Raw genomic sequence first — 26,862 nt, 5'->3', positions numbered from 1 at the left:
TTTCTTAACTCAGGTTTAGATCAACACAATACCTTTCCTCATCACTTTGCTGAGGCATCCTGTCCCAGGTCTCCTTAAATTTACACTTAGTCCATCCTCTACATGGACGCCAGACGACCGCCTCACGATGCTCACTTCAGCGAGGCCCAGTCCCTTTCCATCAGCGTATGTAACTCAGCAAACACTTGTATAGCTGTAGTTCCGTCAATGACACTCGGGGTTTACACCGTACCTGCTTCACCCCATCCATTTCTATCATCCGGATGAAGTCTCAGCACATTACAGGGATTCCTTTTCACCCTCCACTGATTAGCATGTATCCACTTCTTCAATGCAGAGAAAATTATAGTACTGAGACTATTTATTATTATTATTATTATTGTTATTATTATTATTATTATTATTATTATTATTATTATTATTATCATTATTATTATTATTATTATTAATATCTATTATTATTGTTGTTGTTGTTGTTGTTGTTGTTGTTGTTATCATTATTGTTATCAATATTATTATTATTTCATAGCAGGATATGAGCTGTGAACTCAGAAATTTAAGACTGAATAATAAGAGATAAAAGCTAAATTGTTGATGAATAAAATCAAGCTTGCAGAATAGTCAGTCATGCAGGAAATATTTGCTTTGAAAAATATCTGTCTCGCGCCAACACAGGCCACCTCTGATTCATTTTGCTAGGTTCCTGAAGACGTCCTCCAGCTTTAAGAAAGACGGCCGCTGGGAGTCAGGACCCATGGCGAGAGCAGCCAGCCTCTGGAGATGTCTCGCCGTGGTCGGCAGACAGAAGAGAATGACTCGCATGAGGTAACCCATGGAATACATGTCCGTGGCCTCCGAGCACGTCTTCTCGTGCCGCATGAGTTCAGGGTCGTAAAATGGTTTGATCTTTCCCTTCCGCGCGAACCTAAACGGGTGGCAGCCGTAACGCGACATCAACCCGAAGTCAATCAGAGTGACAGCAACACCCGTTTTGCTTCCCAATTCCACCATGACATTGTTTAATTTGATATCATTGTGACACAAGCCGCGGTAGTGGATCTCGGCCAGCACGCCAGACAAGTCTTGCAGCACGCGGAGCAGTACCTTCTCTGAGGGCAACCGACCCCTGAGGTGGATGCACTTAGCGAGCGTGCAGTGGCCGTGCATGGTCATGATGAAGGCGTCAGGGTGCAGACTGACCCCCACCACGCGCGGCACGCCCTTCACATCACACAGACATGCCAACATTTCACACTCTTTTAAATTATACTCGCGGCATCTTATTCCTTTGGCCACCTTTATACAGATGGGGTAGTCTACGTCTGCCAGTTGGATCTGGAACACCTTCCCGTAGGTGCCTTCTCCGAGTAGGTTCGTTTGCTTGAATTGGCCATGGACAAGCCGCGCCTCCACCGCCTGTAGGCCGACAGCCTCTACCCTGCGTAGCCAGATCCATGTCTGCTGGTCGTTTGCAGTTGACGTCGCCTCTTCAGCTGCCCTCTTCAACATTTCCAGCGTGACTGTTATGGGCGTGGAGGTGAAGCCTTGTCTGATCGGGGTGTAGGAGGACGAAGTGTGGAGCAGCGCCCTCGGCCCGGTAGACCTCCACCAGGTGACCCAGCAGTACACCCACAGCAGGGACCAGACGCCGGTCCACAACAGCATGCCATCAAACCATTGTTCCATCAACCTGAACAAAATATAAACAGGTTTACATGGACATAAATATAACTAAATTGGATTTTTATCTGTTGCAATACTATTCTGATTCTTCTTGGTAACGTGGATGGTTTGCACCGTTGCCTGTCCCCTCCTCCTGTCTAGAGGCACGATCTGTGTGCTGTGCGTCCTGTTTTACACCATTTGTGGTGATGAAGATAATTATCATCATCACTACTATCAACCTGTATAACTTTGCTGTCGGGGTGGTTAGGAGGCGGAGAGTATTTTTCCCAACTGTATACTGATTCCTCTGCCTGCCTGGGATGACGCTCGGCTGTAGCTCTAAAACTAACCATAGCATTTTCTCGAAAATATTCACATTGTGATTCCCTCACAAAGTTATTCACTTTGTGACTTACATGGCATTCAAACTGACTGACTGACTCCTTCTCTCTCTCTCTCTCTCTCTCTCTCTCTCTCTCTCTCTCTCTCTCTCTCTCTCTCTCTCTCTCTCTCTCTCTCTCTCTCAAGCAAATGGAAAAGCTTCAGAAATATCAGCAGGTGGCGATCCTAACTCACGGTGCAAATGGGTTCCAGTCCAGCTTAGTCTGTCAGTGGCAAAGTGGAGGGCAGCAAGGAAAGAGGTATCAGCTGGAGGTCGTGACGGGGCGGGGTGGTGGGTATGAAGGGATCAACTATGTGCGTTCATTGTTGTTTTCTACTCTCTCTCTTTCTGCCTCTATTATTTGTGATTAGATGGTATTAATATAAATCTTAGGTCTTGTACTTATATACTAAGACTCATTATGACCTGTCCTGTCTTTTCTTTAGTTATTGTTTATTTATTAGTTTATTTATTTATTTTTTATCCATTTTTATTATCTTTTAGAGTGCAGTACTGTAAAGTTTGTCGTTCAAAGTTTATTCATAAGAAACATCCTATATATGTGTATTGTAGTTTTCTTTTTTCCTTTGTTTCTGTCTTTCCTTCCTTCCTTTCTTCCTTTCTCCCTTTCTTTTTTCTTTTGCATCATCTTCAGTGTGCCATATCACGCTTGTGGATTTCCCTTCTTACCCTTCTCCTGCCTTCTCCATCCAACCATGCCGTATTCCACCTTTGTTCATCCTAGTCCACCTCAAGCTCGTCTCCCTTGAGTTCTCCCGTCACTGTCAAACTCAAACATTCCAGGGTTATAGTTACGGAGGCGTTTTTACAGCAGATGGCGTTCCGTTGTGTGCCGAGGGAGTGAGAGGGAGAGAAGGGAGAGAGAAGAGAGTCAGACTGGCTGGGCACTGGTACGCTTCTCTTAACTAAATGTAAACTCTAGAATTCTCTTTCCGATTCAACTTTTCCAAACTTTCCTATGCCTTCCACTGTTTGAAGGGCGGAGGATCATTACGCTTCAGGAACTAAATTGGTATTGGAACTCTTTTCTGTTTTTGGAGAGCGGCAATTCAGTAAGGTAACTTATTTATTATTTATCTTTTTTTTTTATTGTAAGGTTAAGCCAGTCTATTTCACTGTCGTTTGTATTGATTTTGATGGAGTTCAACAATTATTCTATAACTTTGAAGGAATTAAGCATTTTTCTATTAAATTTGAAGAGATTAAGCAATTACTTTCCAGCGCTTGGTCAGCCTCATTCACTCATAAAAATGGTTCCCAAGACGCTTTCATCTTGATACACTTTGGTGACTTCTGTAGCTTCCCGGCGCTCGTGGTTCTTTTCCTTAGCAGGCGCAGTATTCACAAGCGTCTCATCTCGACTATACTCTTGTCTTGGTGGAGGTTACTGAAGTTTTCAAGGCTGTGTTCATGGTCGTTTAACGAAGATACTACCTCATGGCTTAATTACCTCTCCGGCCTTTAAAGATAATCCTTGTAAAGAGCCAGCAGCGTTTCAGAATACGGATGCAGGTTCTGAAAGAGTTGCCAGACCCGTGTGACTGTTTTTGATATTTGAATTCATTTACTCACTGTCATTAATTTTCTCAATACGCAGCTCGCCATAAAAGTCACTCACGATGTAGCTTCCGACACGAGAGAGAGAGAGAGAGAGAGAGAGAGAGAGAGAGAGAGAGAGAGAGAGCCTGATCGAACTGCCAATAGAGAATAATTACGTCATGAGTGAAACAACTACTGTAATGTAGGAATTAATGATCATTACATCAAAAAGTACAGCAATATCGACTTGGTTCACTGGTTATTTAATACAAGTGTGTGTGTGTGTGTGTGTGTGTGTGTTTAGAGCTGTATCGCGCAACCATTTGGCACAACGCAACAAGCCGCCAAACACAGGAAACAAGCGTAATTAATAAGTAAACTGCGTGGAAGTAATTAAATATATCAGCATATATACCTTCACCATCGCTACACGAGGCCGCACAGCTGTTCCTCGCAAGCAAACACTAAATAGCGAAGACATCAAAGAACTGAACATGTAACAATAAGAAAAACATTAACACTAGCAATCTTTTTAGCACTATCAGCTGAGACCACGTGGAACTTGTGCTGTCACCGCCTACACACGATTCCTGCATCCTTCCCATCTTCCCTCGTGTGGTCTTTGCTTGCGTGTGTGTAGCACAGTGGAGACAGGACAAAGATAAAGAGTAGGGGGAAGAGAGCGGTAGATTCATTATTAAAACCACATCGTTAACCATTGTTCATCGGCTGTTAGAAGGGAAGGAAGGGAAGGATAGGGCGGAGGGGTAGTGGAGGATTGTGGGAGTGGGTCCATTCCACGTCACAGCCGCCAGTCATCACTCGTCTGCCGGAGGTGTGTGCACGGTGATCGTCCCGGGAGGTAAGAAGCTCCCCGTGTTTTACTGCATCATGTAAGAAACACTTGTGATTTTGCGTATGTCGCCTGATAGTCTTGGAATGAAAAGGTGAACTCAGCAGGTGCGGTGTGAGGTCCAGTAGTGCCTGGTGCGTGGGGTGTGGTTTTTTGTTCGCTCGCTAAAGGTGGCGAGGTGATGTTTTCCAGCAACAGTAGAGAGGCTACAGGCGACCTCCATGACGCATCAAGTATCTAGGGAGCAGGTCTGTATAGGAACTGTGAAACATAAGTAAGAGGAATAGATGAAGGTAATGTTGATAATAGTAATGGATATAACTACCACATGTAATTAAGCACGGGAAAGAAACTAGGGTTCATATCATGTAAATCCCATCCACTCACAATGTGTAAGGGAAGAGCCCCTGATAGGTTTCTGAATAATTGTTTCCTGCTTAACAAGAGTCTTTAGGAAATGGGTTGTTAATTAAGGGTACATAAATTTGTATTTTTATCCATGGTAGTTTGCTAAACGACTAAGTACCGAACTAACACAAACCACAGCACATCTCAGCCCAGTAATGGCTACACTCCTGGGTCCAGAGCGACTTGTGGTGGTAATTGGGGAGGGAGACTGCCCACTATTACATGTCCCCCCTTCGTCTTTCCTGTTCCCCCTTACCCTCGTTCGTTCCCTTCCCCCGTACTCCCATTCCCCCTTTCACGCTTCCTCCCTCCTTCCCCCTTTCCTATCCCTCCTCATTCTTCCATGTGGCTCGGTACCAGATTGCCCCTTATGGCTGCCGGCTTGTTAGGCAGCTTTACTCGTATAATCTTGGGTTTCGCCTCTCATCCCGCGAGTATGCCCTCTGCGTTATATTAATTCTGTTACGTTGCACTCTGACATGTCCAGACAATGGCTTGCGGTCTTAATTGGTGTGTGTGCGTGCGTGCGTTCGTGTGTGCGCGTGCGTGCGCGCGCACCAATAGAATGAAATAGAATATAATATTTTTTTTTGGTAGGAGTACAATGTGTGGAGTAGTGTTAATGGTTAGAATGTTTTCGTATAAATGTTCGCAACATTTTTTTCTAATTATATAAATTGTTAGTTCTCAAATTTAATTGGTGCGTGAAGCCAGTGCAATCAGTTTGCTGTGAATAATTTTGGTTGCATGCTGCTGGTGGCAACTTTATTTGTAAGACGTGCCTTGGAATGCCGGTCACTCATGGTTTTTAACATGGTTTAATCGTAAGCTTGGCATTTCGGAGGTAATATGAAGCAAGAAAGTGCTTCTTTGTGAATGAGCAAACCATTCTGTGAAAAGAATAATTTTATTCATGTTCTGGTCTTGAGTACTGCTGCTGCAGGTCGTCCTCGTTTTTCAGTGCACAGGGGACACGTGCACACTTGGCTCATACGCTGAACTAAATGCACGGCTACACATAAGAAATCTATAGGGTTATTTTGAATCCTTGGGTGCACGTAACACAGTAGTTGTCAGACGTCGCAGGTAGATTCCGTCCGCCTTCCGTCACTCTAGGCTTCTTAGCACATGGTATTGTACAGGCTTGACACGAAGTCAATATGATGGCAGGAACGCATTTAAATAAACAAACGATTCTGTAATAGCAGTGAGTAGATATTCTTGTATTAGCATTATTAAATAATGTTCCAGGAAGTCCTTCTAATAAGTTAGTACACGTATATAGTACACGCCGCGCATGCAAAACAAATCTAACCTAATGCGCGGGATGGGAAGGGGGTTACACAGGTATGTGCAACGCAGGCTCTTTTTTGAGAAACTTGAACAATCCAAGTAGCTTCCGCTTACCTTAAAATCATGCATGACGGATAGAGCTCACTGCTCGAGTGACCTGTCTTCGGCTAGGTAAGACACACATCTTATATGTACAAGATGTTAGACAGCTAGATGAACAGGGGGTAAACAATATTAGGTTGTGTGTGTGTGTGTGTCACCTTGGCTCTCCGATTTCGTGAGTATGTCTGTTTAGTATATTGATAGACAATTAATTATCTGTGGTTCATTTAGAAATTCTTGACCGAAATGGAATAAGGAGGCAGCTTTTGCATCGCACCCCTCGTACTCCGCATAAATTGGAGGGAAAGAAGACAGCAAGCAATGTCATTTTTCATTCTGAACCGCCGCCTCGTCCTGTGCGGGCTAGAAATTAGATCGCGAATGTACCACAGAGAGATGCCATTCCTATTATTAGACATCAATCCTTGACTCCAGAACGACCTCCGTGATGAAAACGGGCCTGGTGTTAGTATGTTTATAAAGAATTAGGAAAAAGGAAAAAAAAATCTTTTAAATAAGTAGAAAAGGCAACAACTTTAGAAGAGTTCCAACACTTGCATTTATTTAGCACTTGGTTGTAAGTGTTTTCATCCAGACTGGTGAGAGAAAATGGATAACTGAACGAAGCAGTAAAATTTCAGGATATCGAATTTATCTTGCCTGGTGACGGGTTGCCAGTGCACTTGTAGGAGTCTTACCTGCACCACCTCATTCTTGCTTGTTACTTTTTTTTTCTCTCTCTTTCTGATTTGTCTCCTTCGAGACACTGTGCGTCAGGTCGAAAAGCATAAAGTAAATTTCTCTCTCTCTCTCTCTCTCTCTCTCTCTCTCTCTCTCTCTCTCTCTCTCTCTCTCTCCCAAAAGGGTTTTTTTTTTTTTCTTGCTGTACGATGTGTGCATTTACATCTCGTGTACAATATGTTAAGCTCTCCCGCTGTTGCCCAGGCTGGGGCCGCGGCCCGAGGGAGTAGGTGCAGGGCCAGGGAGACGAGTCAGTTGTAGCTGGGCGCCAAGAAGTATAGCAATATGTTAGCGGCCTGTCTCTCCTCGCCTCGACATTCCACGTGGCGCAGTGAATTTACCCAGGACCTACTACCCCAGTATGTCACTGCAAGGAACCCCTAGCACACCTGCGATCGCCATCCCTCGCAGCCTCCTGCCTGCTGTGAGTGAGGCGAGGCGGATGATAGCAGCGCAACAGGAAGCCATCACGCAGTCCCAGACCAGCTTTACCGGACTGCAAGCACGTGGCACAGCACAGTCCCCGCCTCGGACGCCCCCGGCATCAACTCTAGAGAAGTGTGAGCTCGAGATACCGCTTGCTCCCTTCAGGTCATGGAGAAAGTCGGTAGATTGATGGTTGTTGTTATGCAGGTGGCTTCAGCAGGATACGGTCCACCACATTCGGCATCTGTGCGTCTCTGCCTTGCAACGTCTCGTGGATGCTAGGTTCTTCATTAGCGAGTGGACCGCCATGACACAGCCTTGTGATAACTGCGGTCTCTCTCACGCCCCTGGGAGAGCCGCCTACCCAGCCGCAAAGGTCACATGTCAGCTGCAAGAAGCTGGGACACCAGGCGGTGTTGAAGGAGCACCAAACGCACCTCAGCTTGGATGCTGGACTACCCTTCGTCTAATGCGGTAGCCTCCACGGGCGGGCGCGGCCCCGGCCACCTAGCCGTGGAAGTCGTGACCTCACATGGTGGCACCAGCTCCCCTGCAGTAGCTGTCGCCGACACAGGAGCGTGGTTTGTCCGTCTTTGCTATCCAGTCTTTACATTAGGCCCGCAATGCTGCGGCGAGTCACTGGTCTGCGTGATGTCGCCAACCTGTCCCTTAAGTGCCTTGGCTCAGCGGCATGCAACATCATCCTGGGTAACCACATTATGAGGTAAAATATTTCCTTTCAACAGTCGCCAGGGAGCCTCTTCCTGTCATTAGAGGCGTGCAGTGTTGGGGCTGCTGCCAAAAAAAACTTCCCTCATCACCTTCCGGCGGCGGCACCGACGCTAGCTGTGGTGAAGGAGGGGCACGGGTCACACAAGTTACTGCCCAGGCCAGCGTCACCATCCTTCTCACCCTTGGAGGAGCACGCCAGGCAAATCGAGTGATGGCTGCTTCGCCATTTCTTATCCACCACGTTCAACACTGCAAGGTCGCAGCTGCCTGTAATGGAGGGCAAGCCACACCACATCTACCTGGCACCTAGTGCGACTCCACACGGTAAAGGCCCAGCTCGATGAGGATGTCATGTGCGGCGTCATTGAGCCAGTGCCAGACGGAGAGCCCACGGAGTGGTGTGCCTGCATGGTCATGATGGCCAAGAAGTCACATCACACTGGATTACCAGCACCTGAATGCTTCATGCCAAAGGGAGACCCATCACATGCCAGCACCCTTTGACATGGTATCAGCCATCCCTAACCACTCATTCAAAACAGTAGCCAATGCCTACTGGGGCTACCACCCAATGGAGCTTGACCAAGAAAACTGCTGCCTCACCACGTTCATCACACCACGGGGCAGATTCAGATACTGTCGCACCCCAATGGACCACTGCTCCATTGGTGACACCTACATGAAGTGGTTCAACAATGCCATTCAGGAAGTACCAAGGAAGCACAAGTTTGTGGACAAAATTCTCTTATTTGAAAGCACCATGGAGGTGGCATTTTGGTAAGTCTATGACTTCCTGGCAATGTGTGCTGTGAAAGGCATCATTCTCAAGCCAGAAAAGTTCCAGTTCACATGGAGGGAGGTGTACTCCACGGGATTCAAGCTCGGCTGGAACAACTACAAACCCATTAGTGAATGCCTCACAGCCATACATAGCTTTCAGATGCCAGACAAGCTTCTGTGACAGACATATAATCATGGTATGGTTTTGTTAATCAGCTCGCACTATTCCTCACCACTGCATTCATTATGAACAGCTTCAGGGAGTTGTTAAAGAAGCCCACAGGGAAGCACATGTATTGGGACGAGCAACAGCGCAAAAAATCTTACGCCAGCTACCTAAAGATAAGCTGGTATACCATGACAGACATGAACGGCAAGGGAGATGTGAGGCAATGAGCAGCAGAAGACACAATCTACCAGGTGTTGCTGACCAAGGTCCTGGGGGATGACTGACACCAGCACAAGGCACAGGAAGTGGCATGCTTACACAACTTCTATGGCATGAGAGACAGACTTGCAGTGGCACAGGACCTAATCACATACACATTTGAGCTGGGGTGTGTGCAGCTGGTCATCCCCAAGTCACTGCGCCGGCAAGAGGCTGAAAATCTCCCCGTTGGTCACCAAGGGCTGGATTCCATGCTTTGGAGGGCAAGGTAGTGTTTTTACTGGCCAAGATGGAAGGAAACTTAAAGCAGCAATGACAAGCATATGGTGAGTGCGAGATGCACTCCCCTTCTCAGCCCGCAGACTCTGGTCATCACTCCACCCCTGAGTACCTGTTCCAGCAGACTATGGTGAATATGTTTCAGCAGGAGGGACAGATGTACATGGCATATGCAGATTGGCTCATTGGGTGGCTGGAGCTAGCCCACTTCCCACACAACACCTCATCTCAGAAAATTAAAGCACAGCTTCAGTCATACTTTGCCTGCATGGGCCCCAGAATGAGTATCCATGGGACCATGAATTTAACAAGTGATGAAGTGGTGGAGTTCTTCAGAGGGGAGGAAGGTGTCTGTTCATCTGTCATCAGCCCATTACCCCCACCTCAAATGGTAGGCTGCCGTCAAAACCAATAAGATGTTGATCATGACTATTACAGGCCCTAGGAGCAACCTGGACAGCAACAGCGTGGCTCTGGCAACACTCCAACACCCTTGAGGGTTATAAACAAGTTGCCGGCCCAGCTTGCAATGGGCAGACAGCTGTGTGACAGGGTGCCTATGGGACAATAGCACCTGATGGTGGACCAGCAGTGGGCAGGACTGGGACTCGCAAGTGTCCCACATCACACCCAAAAACTTACCGCCACTGACACCCAGTGTGTAGGTGTGTGTGCAGAACCAGGCGATGATTCTTTGGAACAGAATGAGCCTGGTTGTGGAAGCAAAACCCTACAGGCAGTACATGGTAAGGTTTGAAGGGAGTGGTAGCCTCACTCTTAGAAACAGGAAGCACCTCAGGCCATGAGGAGGTGGAACAGGCATACAACAATCAAGACAAGCAGATCGTGACAACCCACCCTATCCCGCAGAGAGTCAAGATGGCCACAGTGGCTTGATTATGTATGACATACATGTCCAGCATTCTGTGCAGTGATAGAATTATTAAAAACATTGTGTTACATATATGTTTGTGTTGTAATGAGATGTTCCTCATCTGGGGGGAAAGATGTGATGTAGGCATTTACATCCCATGTACGATATGTTGCACTCCCCCGCTGGGAACATGGGCACAGGGTGAGTTATTGGTAGCTGGACGCCAATAAAGATAGCAGTGTGTCAGCAGCCTGTCCTTGCCTAGACATCCCACACCTGCAGACTTTTCAAAGAATTTAGCTAACTTCCCACATATTTATAGCTGCCATGCAAAATGGATAGCAGTGTATTTGGGTAGACCATGAAATTTGAATACATGTTACCATAAATAGTGATGAATAATGAATCTGCTAAGCTCTTCACCATTGGTATAATTTGTAAACATTAAACAGAAATTTAGTTAAATTCATAATTTATTTTCTCACTGCCACAAGAAGCCAACAATACTGCTTCCTATACAGTCCTACTCTCCACACTTTATCTGCCTCTCCTCTGTCATATGTGACACCAATTCACTGTAAGCTTTATTAACCATTAGCTGCCTTCATAATTTTGTTAACAGATACTCAGTTTGTACATCTATGGTGACATGTTAACAATATCACTGGTAAGCCTGTCCATGTTAACAAGTCTGATGTCACTGTTAAGCCTGTCCACTTGGTTTCTGGAGCTGGGGGACAAATTGTTGGTGCAGTTTAGGAAGTAGCAAGGTTCTCTCACATCTAGTTACTACAGAACCCTGGGCAGCCAAGACGATGGTGAGCAAAGTAATTCCAATACTCGTTTAATCTGATTTAAAATTATCTGGGATCTGGGCTGTCTAACATTTGGGCCCCTTAGGCCTCAGTGTGAGCAGCACCTTGTTACCAGATGAAGTGGATGGTGAACTCTCCCACTAACAGTTAATTCAGCATTTATTTATGACTCATACTTGACAAAGTTTTTATTTTCTAAGATGACCTATATCATGATGCACTTGTGTCAAATCTTAACAAGAATGCTCTATCATATATATCAGGTTTATATACATTATTCCAAATTTGTTAAGAACATTTTAAATGGTTTTGATATTCAGTATCAAATTGACAAGAAATCATACTCTTTACAAGAATGATGAGAAGCAGGTGGGACAAACCCCATGGTAGGTACTGTTATGATGCAGTATTATGCCGTCCACTTAACAGGTAGGTGTAGAACCCAAGAGATGCACAAACATCATCCAGGTACAAAGTCTTGTCAGGTTACTGAAAAATAAAGGTCTATGTATTTGGAATGCCTTCATTAGGATTGCATATACCTCTGGTGTAATTCATATTTTTACAATGACTGAAAATAAATTAACAAATATATACTAGAAAATTAATAGAATGTGGCTATTCATATACATGTAACTTACTGTATTATTTGTGTCTTTTGTTCTACTACAGATAATTTATATAATGCACAATTTATATTATGGTTATTTATTCTGGTACACTTTCAAAAGTATTCCAGTAGCATACCACTGCAGGCTTTGAAACCTTGCTGTAGCAAAGTTACAGTACCAAAGTTATAAGTGCACTATAATTCAATAATAATAACTGACCTATGGTGGAGCTCATACAATAGGTAGAGAGGAGTATGCAAGGAGCAGTAGGGACATCATGCCCAAAAAGAACTGGGCAAACTGCAAGGGACAAACACATACTACAACATAAATTAGTTTGCTGAGATGTCTCTAAACATCATTGCAGTTTTCAAATAAAATCATTAACAAAACCTTGGAAAGAAAGAAAGCATCCAATCTAGTAATTTTTGGATGCAATATTCATCTAAACTCAGACTGACTACTTTCAATCTGAAGTAGATCAATTATAAATTTATGAAAAATAGGACTCATTGATACCTAACTTTTTACAAGTATTTGCATGTAAAATGAAGTTCAATATATATATATATATATATATATATATATATATATATATATATATATATATATATATATATATATATATATATATATATATATATATATATATATATTAAACAGCAGCATGATTTTTCTTCTAGAATAGGCCTAGAACTTCCAGGATCAGACCTACCCACTGTCCATCAGCTTAACAATAAACTCCTAGTACAATGCAAGGCTATTTTTTCATCATATCTTATGTATATGAGAATGCAGCAAAATAAATTGCAGTAAATTATGGGAACTTGTGAAACTTTGGTTTTATTTGTGAAATTTTAACAATTGAAAAATCAATGAATAATCTTCCCCATATTGGGAGTTATACTGGGAGATTTTTAAAGCCTTAATTTTTATTTATTTATTTATTTATTTATTTATTTTTTTATTTCTGATTTATTTTGTATGGAAAATGCTCCTACCCATTTAGTTTTGACAAAATCTTTCCTTCTCACTTTTTTATGGGAACATACCCCTTTGAATATAACAAGACCTTTATTAATCATGCTCATTTTTCTACAACTAGGAGTCTACTGTGTTGAGACCGTATCAATGGCTGTTGCATGTTTTGGGAATCCTTATATTTCAGTGTCATCTATAAAATATACTATACTTCAGCCTCAACACTGAAGTGATGTTGAATGGGGAAGTCTTAACCTGGATGATAAGCTAAACCACAAAATGTAATGTCAATTTCTTCTACATGGTACACTTGCATTTACTTCAATTTTATTTGTGATTGGAACTTAAAAATCTATGTAACAAGCCTCAGCAGACTAGATATGTGTAATTTGCATTTCTTAAATTTTCATATAGTATGCAGTTTTGAAGCCTGTTGCAGTGGGTGGTTTGCTGCACCCTGTAAACATTTGTATGTCGCATTGACGTGTCCCTGATACATGATAGCATAATCTTGTACAGTGAAGCACACCACTCATGCTGTACACTAGCACAGCTGTGATGGCATAATTTTTTTAAGTGATAGAACTTCCTTTTCTCATCAAGCATCAATACCGAGTTTGTCCTTTTTTTCTAGTTATTAGGGAACACTGGTTTTCTAGTTATTAGGGAACACTGGTGGCATGAACAATTCTGTGAGAACCTCCACACGTCCCCCACCGGTGGTCTGGTGTCAAGTGCTGTGTGACACGTCCACAGCCTTGGTGTGTGAGGCTCTAATTTATAAACCAAATTTGAATACCTAATGAATTTATAATAGTGTTATTGAATAGCAGCTTTTGTATTTAAATACTTAAACATTTAAGTAAGAGACAAAAGGGGAGGAGGATTTATAGTTATAACAATATATAATTGAGTAGAAAATAAAGTTGTCGTACGTACAGGCATGAAAATTCGTAACATATACATCATCCCATAATTTACAGAAATCATTCTTTTTATTCATATATGCATTTATTTATATATATATGTATATGTGTGTGTACATACATATCTCTTATATTAATATAAATAATATGATCACAATTTTACAGACTTAAAAGTAACTGTACAACAAAAGATATGGCAACAAAATGACTCAAAATTAATACAATAGTTTATATACAATCAAAGTGCCAAGGCATCACATAATCTTTGGAAATACAAGTAAAAATACTTACAATCTCCTATCAGCAACCAACGATGGAATGAAAGAACTTGTAATATATCGTGTGAGTGTCAAAAGCGTATAACCTCATTACAAGATAAAATTCATTTTCATCATCAAAGACTATTCCTATGCCCAATGACTGACTTCTATGCACATACAAAGCCAATGATATTCATAATTTACGCTACCAATTGCAACATTCAAGCTATGCTGAACATTCCCCAAAAGTAACATTTTCTCGCATACTGTATACATTACCTGTTACCACATTTTTGTTTGTATTATAAAATCTTATTTTGGCTAGCCTTTGGTCACTGGAAACTTTGATTTCCCTTCAATACTTATGGCTAAGGTTCTGATAAAATAATTACTTTCTTGAGCTGAAATGTCCTAATTAAATAAGTTTTATGTATCAAAAAAGCTGAATATCTTTAAAATTAGATAAAATTATTTTATTAAAATTCTTGTTTCATGATAAAATAAAAATTTGTCATCCAGCAAGAAAGTGCCTAAATCTGGAAGCAGGTTAAGTACAGACTATTGCTACCATAGACGAGGATCTCACAATGGAGGGACGACGGGACGTGTTCGCGGGGTAACACTTGGTGGAAGTATAGGGCAGGGCTGCTCTCAATGTTGTGCACTTGTCTCAGCTTAGTTTCTGCTCAATGTAACTGATCTAATCAGTTAACATTATCAAAGAAGCAACTTTAATTGTAATAAGCAAAACAACATTTGGTATACTCCATTGGCACACACACTTCCGTTGCATTGCACCCTGTATATAGCAGCCTTGGTACTTTGGACAACACTGTGAATGTCTCCTTTCTATTTCCTATTACGAGTAGTAGTAGCCTTTGAGCGATCAGATATAGATGAGAGGCCTTCAGCGCGACTCTTGGACCTTCTCATGTTATTCAATCCTTCACCTGCAAATTAAAAAAAAAGTTATTAAAAGGTCTATTGTGGTTGATACTTTTTTGGCATCTTTACAAATTGGTCATAAAATTAACAGAAAGGTCTATTGTGGTTGATACTTTTTTGGCATCTTTACAAATTGGTCATAAAATTAATAGAACTATTATTACTACTTTCCACTGTGAAGGAAAATGATGCCCAACAGAATTATACCAGCAATGACCAATATTATTACAAATTCATAATGATTAAATGCTGTGATAAAATTCTCTATGATATAAATAAACTCACAAATTTATATTTATTGTTGATATTTGGACAAGGTCAAGGAGATAGGTCGATAATGAACACAAAATGCAGAGGGTTGGATTAGATGAATAATAACAATGAATTCCCTTAAACATCATCAGTGTTTTTTACCTTTAAACATTATATAATGCTTGCAATGAATTCCCTTAAACATCATGTGTTCTTTACCTTTAAACATTATAATTGTAAGCATGAGTTCCAATCATTCAACTTACTTTTACTGGTGCTTCTTCTTATGCCCACATCACTGAGCTTCTCTGCTGTGGATCGAGATCGTTTCATGTCCCCCAAGCTGGGCTCATTGCCATTGGTCCGCGCAGCCCGCATGGCTCGGCCCCGCCGGTCCAGCAACAGTTTTTCAGGCTTGACAAACATACCACACTTGGGACGGCAAGCAAAGTACCGCACCCCGTTCACTGAGCCATCATTTTTGCCTTTTGGAGAAAGAGAGACTTGGAAATAATGTAATAACTATTACTACAGTCAATATTGTGAAAACTAGCTTGTAACTTGTACCAATTTTTTTTTTTTTTTTAGTATCTTTGAAATATTCCAAGTTAATGAAAAGAGACTTAACCTAAAGCCATTTTATACTGTTCCAATTTTCAGATTAATCTCTTATGAACAGATTCCTTTGCTATAAAAGAATATGTTCATGATTTATTTTTTATGAACATGGAGTTAAGTATTTCCAGGGGAAAACTGAACCCTGCACAAGCGTATGAAACCAGAAACTGGTTGGTAGAGCAAATTAGCAATGAGCTAGCTTTGAGTTAGGATGCCCTTTTCACTGAAGTAGGCAGGAAGTAGATAGCTACATGTAAACAATACCCTTACTTAAAGTAGAAGAGCCCTTTACCTTATCAAAGTGCAAGGTATTTTGTATTAAAGGAGTGTATAACCAAAAAATACTGATGGTTCCTACACCACTATTTGGTATTAATTTTGTTGGCATTTTCCAGAGGCAGCCAAGCAATCTTGTGCCTGGAAGTACTTCCATGGCTGAGTTTCTCAATGACATCGCATACTGACAAACAAGGAATTTAGCCACACGATGGTGAATGCCCACAAAGTTGCATCAACCTGGAATAATGAATAAGCAGGGACAGGATACAGCCCATGAAGGAGAAGACTGCTGCTATAGTGAGTGCACCTTCAGCCATCAGAAGGATGGCAATAAAGGCCTGGTTAGGTTTGTCAAATAGCTAAGTTTCTGGATAATGTGGCTTGGCCGGTTTGCAAATACCAGTGTGATGAAAACATCATTGGCCTGTATTACTGTCTGTCCTTAGTACATGTTAAAACATTCCCCAGGTTCACTACATAGTCACTGCCAGACACGCCATAGAAGGTTATTCCTGCTGAGTTCCTCGACTTGGAACTGTCAACTGTGGTTCATGTTTGGCCTCTGTGGGATCCAGTGATGTGGAATGTGCTTTAGCATGATTTCAGAAGGTTAGTCCTGTGATTTGTCTAATAAACCAGTAGGTTTAAGGCTTTTAAGAAAAATGAACAAAAGCCACACAATAATTCCATATGGGCTTGGTTTTATCACTTGACTCTCAGGACTTAATGGTCAAGGAAGGAATCTGAATTATTGTGTGTAGATGTTTTAGCTAGGCATGAGATGTGAAATTTCCAGTTTGGATTATATATAAGTAAAGGACAGATGTTCAGTGTAGAGAGGGACAGATCAATGTCATTGAAGAAGAGGGTATAGTTATCTGGAAAGTTGAGTTGAGTTGATAGATGAATTGAGTTTTGGAGGCACTGAACATTTACCAAGTTTGCTCTGCCCAAATCAGAAATTTTAGATAGAGTAGGCAGAGAAGTTTGATTTTGAAGATCGTTGATAAATAACAGAAAGAGTGGATGACAGGACAGAATCCTAAAAAAGAATACCAGTGTTAATAAAACAATGAATGTGTATCACACCAGCAATAGACCAGTCAGAGAGGAAGCTAGAGATGAAGTTACAGAGAGAAGGATAGAAGCTGTAGGAGGGTAGTTTGGAAATCAATGCTTTGTGCCAAACTCTATTAAAAGCTTTTGGTATGTCTAAGGCAACACCAAAAGTTTCACCAAAATCCCAAAAAGAGGATGACCAAAATACTTGGTAAGGAAAGCCAGAATATCACCTTAACAGAAACCATGCTGGCGATCAGATAGAAGGTTGTAAAGTGATAAACATCTAAGAATCTTCCTATTGAGGAAAAATTTTAGAAAGGCAGGAAATTAAAGCAATAGGATGGTAGTTTGAGGGATTAGAGGCTGAATGTAGGCAAACTTCCAGCAAGAAGGAAAAGTAGATATTGATTGATGTTGATAGACAGAGTTGGAAGAGTTTGGCAAGGTGGAAGCACAGAGGCACAGTTTCAGAGAACAATAAGAGGGACCCCATCACCTTACTTCTAACGGTTCAAGGATGTCACATCCAATATCACTGGATAGAAGGATGAAAACCAAGTCTAGCCAAGGATGGCAGATGACTCCTTTTCTATGCGCAGTGCTGCATTTTTCTGCCATAGTTACCACCCACCAGCCCGGTTGTTGTATCTGTTACCTGGCAATACTTGAATTCCATACCATGGCTAATGAAAGGCTCAAAATGCATGTGTGCATAGAACATTTTCAACTTCAAATAACCTGTACTTTCACCTCTGACAATATCCAATCTCTTATTCAAATTGTGAGAAATTAACTAGCTCAGAATTAATCCAAAAATGGGTTATTTGTGATATCTTAATGGAAACAGGGCAAGGAGTGTCAGGAATAGATAGATAGAGTAATGAAAAAGAAAACAGAAGGCTAGGGGAGAAGATAAGAGAAAATCAAAGGGAGAGAGAGAGAGAGCCAATCAGGATGACACCACGTCATCCTGACCAAAAGAGGAGGAGAAAGAAATACGATGCAGTGACTTTCCGCAGTTCCTCCTCCTCTTTCTGGTTGCTGCAGCCATAGAAGTACAATCTATGCTGTCTCAACATCCCTGTGGAAACCTTGCCCTGTGCTCAACAACCTTCCTGCACACTCCTTTGCCATCCACCAACAAACTCACTCCACCAAGAGAGCAGATAAGCTTCCCTGCCTTCCCTCTCCCAGTTTGGGATCTCTTCCCCCTCTCCTGATCCTCACTCAGAGGGGGAAGATAAGAATAGGTACCCCTTCTCAGCCTGGTTAAGGTAGCTAATGCCTTCTTTCAAGTTTATTATTTTTTATATTTATAATCATTAAATAAAACTTATTGATATCAATAACTTTGGTGTAAGTACTCACCACCTTGAGCGCTCCAATTCTGATTTGGTTTAGTTGTTTTCGTGTTCATTTTCACCTTTACTTATTCAATTGTTTGTTTGTTTTTGTTCTCAATAACATATTTATCTCAGGAGAGTGTGCTACAATATATTCAACCTTCAACATCATCCCCTTGATCAAATTAAGGTCCTATCAATAAAACAAAAAACTTCTATGATAAAGATTAACAGGTCTTAGAATATAAGCAAGTATTTTTTGGGCATGCTACAAATATTTGGATAACAAAGCAACACTTACCCATTGGAACATCCAACTCCACCCCAATCCATGTTCCCGGAGCAAACTCTGTGTGACCAACATAAGCAACAACTCCTGAGTAGTTGTATGGTCTAATCTGAATACTTTCTCCAACTTCACACCAGTCAGGCAGTGGTGCCAGAGGCTTGCTATTGGAAGTTTTGTCGAAATCTGGTGACAGAACAAAGCTGTTAATACTTGAAATGTGCAGAGCAATCAGTAAACTATTATTTTTAATTATATATTCATTCAATGAAAAAAATTAATGCATAGGAGGTTGTTTGAGGGCATAGTTGTACCAACTCTGCCAAAAACAAAAGCACTGTTTTAATGAAATGAAATTTAGTACATTCTTACCAACACATTCAGATGATGATGCAGGTGAGGTCCCATTCATGATGTGTGAGTCAGCCATGGCCACCTGAGACTGAGCCAGTGGGAATGACATGCGATGACTGGGGTTCTTTCTACTGGTGCCACCACGCCTCAGGACAACATCTGAACCAACAGTCATCGTCAGTGAAGAGGTGGAAGAGGAGGAGGAGAGAGGAGAAAGTGGACTCTCTGATTCAGGTAATGAGTTTGTAGCAGATGTGGAAAGAGATTTTGTAGTACTATTGACGGTGGATTCTGGCACATCAGTGATGCAGTTTTCTTTCTCTTCATCTTCAACAATTTTTAGCTCATTCTCTGGCTTTCCAGTAACAGGGCTGGGATTTGTGGTGTCTGCTGACTCTGTTGAGTTGAAGCCTTCCAACTGCTGATTAATGACAGTTTTTGTATCACTGGAGTCACTTTCACCAGAGCTGAAATTTAGTAAAAGAATAATGGAAATGCAGTAACTTATTAATTTTATAGGATATGAAGGATTGCAAAGATATGACAGTGAAAATTTATAATAAAAGCCAAGAAGCTGGGGACACTTTGTTATTACCTTATGGTTGATATATCCATGGTGGCATGACTGGCTGGAATATCTTTATCAGGAGTCTCATCAACACTAACACTTCTCATTGATAGCGAATCTTCACTTAAAGTGGTTGATGAAACTGCACCAGATCCATAGCCACTGTGGAAGATAAGATAATGGACAAGATTATATTGTTGTCTATGTCTAAAATTCCAGGGCCTTTCAGCCTACATATCTATTTCTGACACTTGCTCACAATTACTTCCTTCAGGGAATGATCCCAACGGAGAAGTCATAATTTACCTAAGTTGTTGAATTTCCCCAAAGCATGTAGATTCTAAGTCCTCCATTCTCCCCATCCTCTCACATTCTTTGCCATTTTCAATCCCATCCCTCATGGATGGGCCACACACCTAAATGAATCCTGCTCACTCTCAGACTCCAGCCACATGTCTCAACAGTTTCATGTGGTAGATAGTGAAGATCTGTCCTCTCCCCCTCCAGATCCAGAGAACTAGATGCTAAATTGTAGAAGAATGCTCAAGGGTGCAATTGTTGGTGTGCTCCCCTTCACAGGGGATGTCAGCTTAGTATACAAGCAAATGCAGTTAAAGAACATGAGGGACTGCATCTGATGACATTAGCAGAACTAATACTCTTTCAATTATAGTTTATATAGTTTGCTTCTAGGTTAAATGATTTTAAACTCATTACAGTAGTAAGTAATAATTTAATAGATGTGGCAGAAAGAATTACAATACAAGCAAGAACATTTACCTTGATACTGTAGATGGGGTACCTGCTTTGGTGGCAGCAACTTCATTCAAGGAATCCAATGTTCGACTCTGAGTAAGCTGCAGTCTGCCACCAGCAAGGCCACTGCTCCGATATGATGCAAACTCATTGAATCCCTCCTCCCCGTTGGTTCTTCTGGATATGACACCTCCATTCTACAAAAATAATTGTGTATATTTTGTGTTCATCTCTTTCAGTGAAAACATGATCACTATTACAATAAAGAACTTGCATAATATTCTTTGGAAACTTCTAGAAAGAAACCCTGTAAATATATTTTTAAGGTGATAATGAATTTCTGGATTTCTAAACATTTCACTATTCCTATTAAGGCATCTAGTGTTTCTTACTTCTTGTTCTTCCTGGTCAAATTCAGAATGTTCATCCTCTTCATCCTCCTCTTCCTCCACCTCCATGTGTAGCAGTGGTGCTGCCTCTCTTGTGTTCTCCTCATGTAGTGTTGTCATTCTGGGAGTCATTTTCATCGGACCAGGGCTTGGAGAGGCTGAAGTGACGGCTACAAAGATTATTACTTTGGAATACACAGACATTTTCTTCCTGGTATTCGCCATTTTAAGAACAAAGTGTTATAGGAATCTTGAAAATTACATGATATTAATAAATGGCAAATTATAAATATCACAGCTATATGATGAGGCCAAGACAAGATTTAAGTGAACATGTCTGCCTTCGAAATGTGTACATAGACACGCGCACGCACACACTTTTACACACACACACACACACACACACACAAAATATATTTAAATTTTTTTTTACATGAATGGTATTTACAATAGCATACATTTAGATTCCCAAGATTTATGAACATCCAAACAAGAGCAACACATGCACTTAATTTAAAGCAAATTATGCATTAGCCAATGATAGCACATGCAGCATAAGAAATTAAAGAAGAAACCTGCATCTTTTTTTTTCTATCTGTGGAGAAAAGTGGATTACGGAATTTGAAATTAAAGAAATAGCAAATAATCACAAAACATACCATATATATATATATATATATATATATATATATATATATATATATATATATATATATATATATATATATATATATATATATATATATATATATATATATTTATATTATATTATGAGGAATAAAAACTTCAGGTGATAAATTTGAAACTCACAATTGCATTCTATTCAGAATTAGTCTGACAAAATATACAAATAGAATAAGGAATATGAAGAAATTTGATGCATTTGATAAAGGGAAAGAAGTCTGAGAGCTTATCACATGTAATTAAGCTTGGTATCATCAACTGTAAGCCTCATTACTTTTGAGAACTGGTTAGAGATAATGCAGTATGCTGGTGGTGTTTTTCACAATGAGAACTGAAGCAAAATCAAAGAAAATTGCTTAATATTTCTTTGAAATCTGGCCTCAGAAAATCCATAAAGCATAGCTCAGTTCATTTTATTTTTATTACAAGTGTATTGGTAACTATAAATTGACAGGCATTAGGACCTATATCAATCAACTGGTGATAAGATTTATTTCTCATGGTGACTCTCAAGCTTAATTAACTGCATGTTGAAAGTGCTATGAATATTGGTACAGATTTGGTTTTTCTAAGGAAACCAAATTCAACAGCAATAGCAAGAATAATTTCCTAAAAAGTCCTCACCCTGCTGGGTGCGATATCTACGTCAGGGTGAGGTCACTGAAGGAGCTACTTTGTGCTGCTACAATCTACACAAGGCAAAGATAAAATGCTGGGGCCATATGAAAAGGCTGCTGCACAACACCAAAGACATGAACAAGACATACACTTGGCAGGAGTTGATCCCTGAAGTCTTATTGAGTTGAGGTTGAGGTTCAAATTGAGGAACGTAGGTCGAGCTGTAAAACCAATCCAGGTTAGTTCACCCTTTGCATCCTGACATGCTGCTACCATTGTAGATAAACTGGACTCTACTAGTTATTATTTTTAGTAAGTGTTAGAACCCATGTCAATCACAAGTTGCTGTAAGCACACCTAATTACTGATAGCTGTTCAACCTGGTTTTTTTTTTTTTTTTTTTTTTTTTTCTGACATTTTCCAGTCTTAAATTTTCCTGAAAGTGACATGACAAATAAAAGACAAATTTTTTTAATTTCATATTTGTAATACAAAAAAGTCATGTACTTTTATTAATTTCTGATGAACTGCCAAAGGAGATGGAGGCACTGCTGTAGTATTGGCACACCCTGCAGTGACCACCACTACAAAGCCATTTACTTAACTTGAACCTTTAGACTTTACACACAGTGTGAATTAAAATTTCAACTTATGATCTTGTAAATCTAATATAGAATTACTCTAATCAAGATCTACAAAGCGGTCTTTTCTATTTTGATTATTAAGCTGATGAATTTCTACATGCTATCTAAAAGCTTCCTACCTATTAAATATAAGAGGAGCTGCAGCATAAAATTATGTTTCTGAGTAACGGCTAAGCACTTATGTTCAGAAGATGAACTATTCAAAATAATTTTGATTTCATCAACTACCATTAACTTTCAAAGCTATTTCATGGGCATATGTATATTATTAAAATTTTTTTGTGATATCAATCACATTATGATAATTTAATGGATATTGAAAGTAGTGAATAAATTACAAAGTGAAGGTCTTGTAGTCCATCTTTCCAATTCTATTGCCTATCAAGAAGTACAAAAGTAAGTTATAACTTCTTGCTGTAATATGGCACAGTGCTGATTTTCCTTGAGGAGAATTACTGCTTAATATCAGTAAAGTGAATCAATTCAACATTTATCATAGTGCAAATACAGCATGGGGTAATTATATAACTCAGGCTTCATCAATAAATTAATAAAAGTAAGTCTAGCAGTGCAAAATTCTTGGTTCCTCCAATTTTTTTCCCTTTGGTTCAAGACCTATTAATGAACTGAGAGACATGGAAAAAGGTGGTCTATTCAGTGTATGCAAACAGACATGTTGGGCTGTCAAGGGATGGCTGATGGTTATTGAGCTAAGGAGGAGTTTACATCTGCACATGAAACCTTACAACCACAATTTTCTATGTTATCTAAAGCAGGAAGATCTGGATTGAATGGGAATGGAAGTAACCTTGCTATACTTGGTACCAAGATAAAATGTTGGGGCTACAACTTTTAGTATAAATAATTGACTTTTAGCATTCTTCTCAGCTCTATGTCAAAAGTTCCCACTTGCTCCTGTCCACATACTTCAACCTTGCATTGTCTAGTTCTCTCACTTTCCATATCCTCTTTTGCAAGTACTCTGGCAACTACAGCCATATGCTAGGAAAAATCAAACTTTCTGCTAAACACTAAATTAGAATTTAGTGTCTCACTTATCAAATACAGACTGACAAATTCAGTGCTTTGCTTCTATTTCATCTGCCTGTTCTTGACTCTCGAACTCTTTACTTCTATTATATTTATTGACTCCATGATGTTTCCCTTCATTTTGTTTTAAAATTTTTAGAAATTTAACATGTAGCTAAAATCTGGGGTCTTACAAGATTTTATTAATTCCATAACAATGTAATTATACTAAAGTTTTAATTATGATTAAACATATTTCAACCAATTTATATGTGATTTTTTTTATATTTGAAGTAAATCATACAATATTTAAAGAAAAAAAAATTCAGTAATGCTTTCCTTCAAACGAAACAATAGTTTTATTTTTGCATAGCCTCTGATGTGTTTTCTATGCACCTTTCTTGCCTTACCATACCTAGTTCATGTTATGTTCTCTTTGCACTTTTCAGCATACTTCATCTTCTACACCATCTTTTTATTACAAATTTATTACAGCAACTGAGCTAAATCAAACTTAGAGTGCTCAGGTGTCTTGGCTGATGCTTATAACAGGCTCATGCTTATAATAACTGAGCCTTATCCGCCATTTCTGTGAGTAAATGAGCTGGCAGTCTACATTTGGCAAGCTACATATGTTTTTCATGAGATTCAAAGCTGCATCAAAATCACATTTGATATACTGTAATGATTAAAGGAAATTCCCATAACTACTGATAATTTTTAGCAATCAGCAGGGAAAATAGTGAAAAAAAAACAACTTTGGCCTACTACATAAAGGTAAATGTATGTATACTAAGATACATTTCTGAGTATGTAAACCTTTCTGTGTAAGAATACCTTTATCTAACTCAAAAGATGGGATTACTATTTTCCTCTGCCATCAGAAATGGCTCAGACTGCATTTATCAGTATCAGATAATTTACCTAACCTTAAATAAATATACAATAAATAAATAAAATAAAACTTGAGAAATTTACATAATGTTAATAATTTCTCAATAGAAATGCATCATTATAGATCACTGAAGTAAGCTCAAACACCAAGAGCTTATAAAATCTCTTAAAATACTCTCACAAAGAAACGAAAATAGTAACAGAAAATATTTGAAGAAAAAAAAAAAAAGTTGTACACATATTAGCACTGAAGCCCATTAGAATACCATTGGCCAGCCAAGATGTTAGGCTTAGTTATTTACATAATTCATACATGCAGGAAACAAGTATTGATGAGGAGCTAAATTTAATATATTGTTAATTAACCACATAACTCAACCTTTAAGATCAATTTAAATTAATCTCTTAATTATTATTAATTACTGTGTTGGACTCTAGAATTTCTGTTCAAGAGGAAAAGTAGCACACAGAGTCAGGCAGGTTCCCTTTCCTTCAAGTCTGTGCTACACAGAATTGTAAGTCTGTGGGTGGAGATGATGAATCACTGACATGAAATAGCAGGGAGAGGGTAATTGTAACTCTACACCAAGGAGGAAGGGAGGAATAATTAAGCCAAAATATGAAACATCAATTTAGCTTGAAATTCCCTATATATATATAATTCAAATTCACTGAGTATAACCTCATAAGAATACCAACATAATAAATTTGAGCTTTTCTAATGTATACATGAAATGATGTTGTAATTCTTATGAAAGTCATCTCTTTATGGAGAAATCACATGGTGGGCCAAATCATTGAAAGTTGAACTTTTTTCTCTCTTTTCGATCCTCCACTTCATGTAATTAATTATACTGATTTGATAAGATCTTTGGCAAATTTCTGCTTCATTATTCCTGCAATGAATTCCTACAAATAATTTTGTTTCTTTTCCAGAAATGTGAATGTGAATGAAGTTGTATAAACTTCATCTAGATCAAAGATGTGAGGAAACTGTAGGTAAGGTCAGTCTCAGTACATCTCCCTCATGAACTGCCAATCAACGTGGCTCACTCACAAATGATGCTACCTACATATGTTATATTTCACTTTTGTATAACCATTGAAGACAGATAGTATAGGATGCATGCACATTTCACAACTTTCTCAAAATTGAGGATTCCATTTGTTTTTAGAAATTTCTACACCACCTGGACTTTCCTCAGAACTCTTCTCTAAGTTTTATGTGAACAAAAATTGCCCAATATGTAACATTAATCCAGGTTTCAATTTGTAAGTAGTAGCTTTGAAGAAAGAGGCTTTGCATTCCTATGTTATTACTAAATTAAAATAGGCCTGTAGTTTATATTTTCAAATAGCAAGGTTAGAGTGCACTCATGAAAGATTTTTCTGCAAACTTTTCCTAATATGATGTACGAGTATCTATACTACTATACATGAAAATTATGTTACTATATATTTTTTATTTTAGCATTTTGGCCTCTATATACTGACAAATTTTCTTTTCAAATTCATTACAGTCATCAAAATGGGTAATCTTCAACAGGAAATCTCATCTCCTTTGTTTGCCTTCTCATATTATTTACCACATCCATGATTAAGTGAAGTTCCTTGCAACATTTGAGCTGTAAAGCACAGAACTTACTTTTTTTTACAAAATTAACTTGATACCTTCTATTACATTACTTGCTGTTTTCTAAATGCTATAGGCCATGTATACAACAGTAAAGACTGGTATTGTCCAACTTTCATTGACTGACATTTAACACAAGGTTTTGCAGTAGCCAAACAATGAGCAGTGGGACATCTGTGGACCAAGCTAGTGGGTGCATGGGGAACAGTTTGTGATGTTAAAACTTATAAAAGCCATACCATTTTTGAGCCCTTGAAAGCGCAAAGTGTAAAAAAATAAATACATTTTCAGTATATTACCTTTGGCTGCTTGATTCCTTTCAGAATCAGGAGAGCACATGAAGATTTTCTGCATTATTTAGATTAAAAATATAATTTGACAGAAAAACTATGTTCCTGGAAACTAAAAAGACAAAAGCAAAAAGCCACCACA

The 26,862-nt window shown here is 39.7% G+C and overlaps 2 protein-coding genes and 1 long non-coding RNA gene across 17 annotated transcripts in view; 1 reads left to right on the top strand and 2 right to left on the bottom strand.

The window, feature by feature from the left end:
- Positions 1-687: 687 nt before the first annotated feature.
- On the bottom strand, positions 688-2,787 carry LOC135100966 (uncharacterized). The gene is made up of 2 exons (XM_064004581.1): positions 2,738-2,787; positions 688-1,690 (listed from the first exon to the last, which is right to left on the bottom strand). The coding sequence occupies exons 1-2, from the start codon at positions 2,785-2,787 to the stop codon at positions 688-690; spliced, it is 1,053 nt and encodes a 350-aa protein (XP_063860651.1).
- Positions 2,788-4,364: 1,577 nt separating this feature from the next.
- Positions 4,365-26,335, top strand: LOC135100759 (uncharacterized). Of its 6 annotated transcripts, XR_010268911.1 has the most exons (6): positions 4,365-4,469; positions 16,287-16,467; positions 16,639-16,779; positions 19,246-19,449; positions 25,734-25,796; positions 26,318-26,335. It is a non-coding gene; the product is annotated as an uncharacterized LOC135100759 (long non-coding RNA). The 6 variants fall into 6 exon arrangements; XR_010268908.1 differs by lacking the exon at positions 26,318-26,335 and having other exon boundaries at positions 25,734-26,249; XR_010268909.1 differs by lacking the exons at positions 25,734-25,796; positions 26,318-26,335 and adding an exon at positions 20,577-20,892.
- The window catches only part of LOC135100757 (kinesin-like protein KIF13A), a 51,771-nt gene continuing 36,348 nt past the window's right edge, over positions 11,440-26,862 (bottom strand). For 7 of the 10 annotated variants that reach the window (XM_064004010.1, XM_064004002.1, XM_064004003.1 and 4 more), the window contains 8 exons: positions 22,380-22,451; positions 20,932-21,098; positions 20,564-20,736; positions 19,811-19,945; positions 19,234-19,682; positions 18,877-19,047; positions 15,540-15,758; positions 11,440-15,026 (listed from right to left, as the gene is read on the bottom strand). In XM_064004010.1, the coding sequence (XP_063860080.1) occupies positions 14,926-15,026; positions 15,540-15,758; positions 18,877-19,047; positions 19,234-19,682; positions 19,811-19,945; positions 20,564-20,736; positions 20,932-21,098; positions 22,380-22,451 (1,487 nt within the window). In that variant the 3' untranslated portion in view covers positions 11,440-14,925. The remainder of the gene's footprint in view (positions 15,027-15,539; positions 15,759-18,876; positions 19,048-19,233; positions 19,683-19,810; positions 19,946-20,563; positions 20,737-20,931; positions 21,099-22,379; positions 22,452-26,862) is intronic. The other 3 variants (XM_064004000.1, XM_064004005.1, XM_064004006.1) reach the window with 3 other exon arrangements.

Source organism: Scylla paramamosain, chromosome 5, assembly GCF_035594125.1.
Source record: "Scylla paramamosain isolate STU-SP2022 chromosome 5, ASM3559412v1, whole genome shotgun sequence".
NCBI lineage: Eukaryota > Metazoa > Arthropoda > Malacostraca > Decapoda > Portunidae > Scylla > Scylla paramamosain.
The sequence above is the reverse complement of the archived record's forward strand: the minus strand, read 5'-3'. Positions and strand labels throughout refer to the sequence as shown.

Bases quoted from the DNA above. Each gene is read 5' to 3' on its own strand.
- LOC135100966 (XM_064004581.1), bottom strand. From the start codon at position 2,787: ATGAACAAAGGTGGAATACGGCATGGTTGGATGGAGAAGGCAGGAGAA. The intron at 1,691-2,737 runs GTAAGAAGGGAA...TATTTTGTTCAG, and splicing joins ATGGAGAAGGCAGGAGAAGG to GTTGATGGAACAATGGTTTG.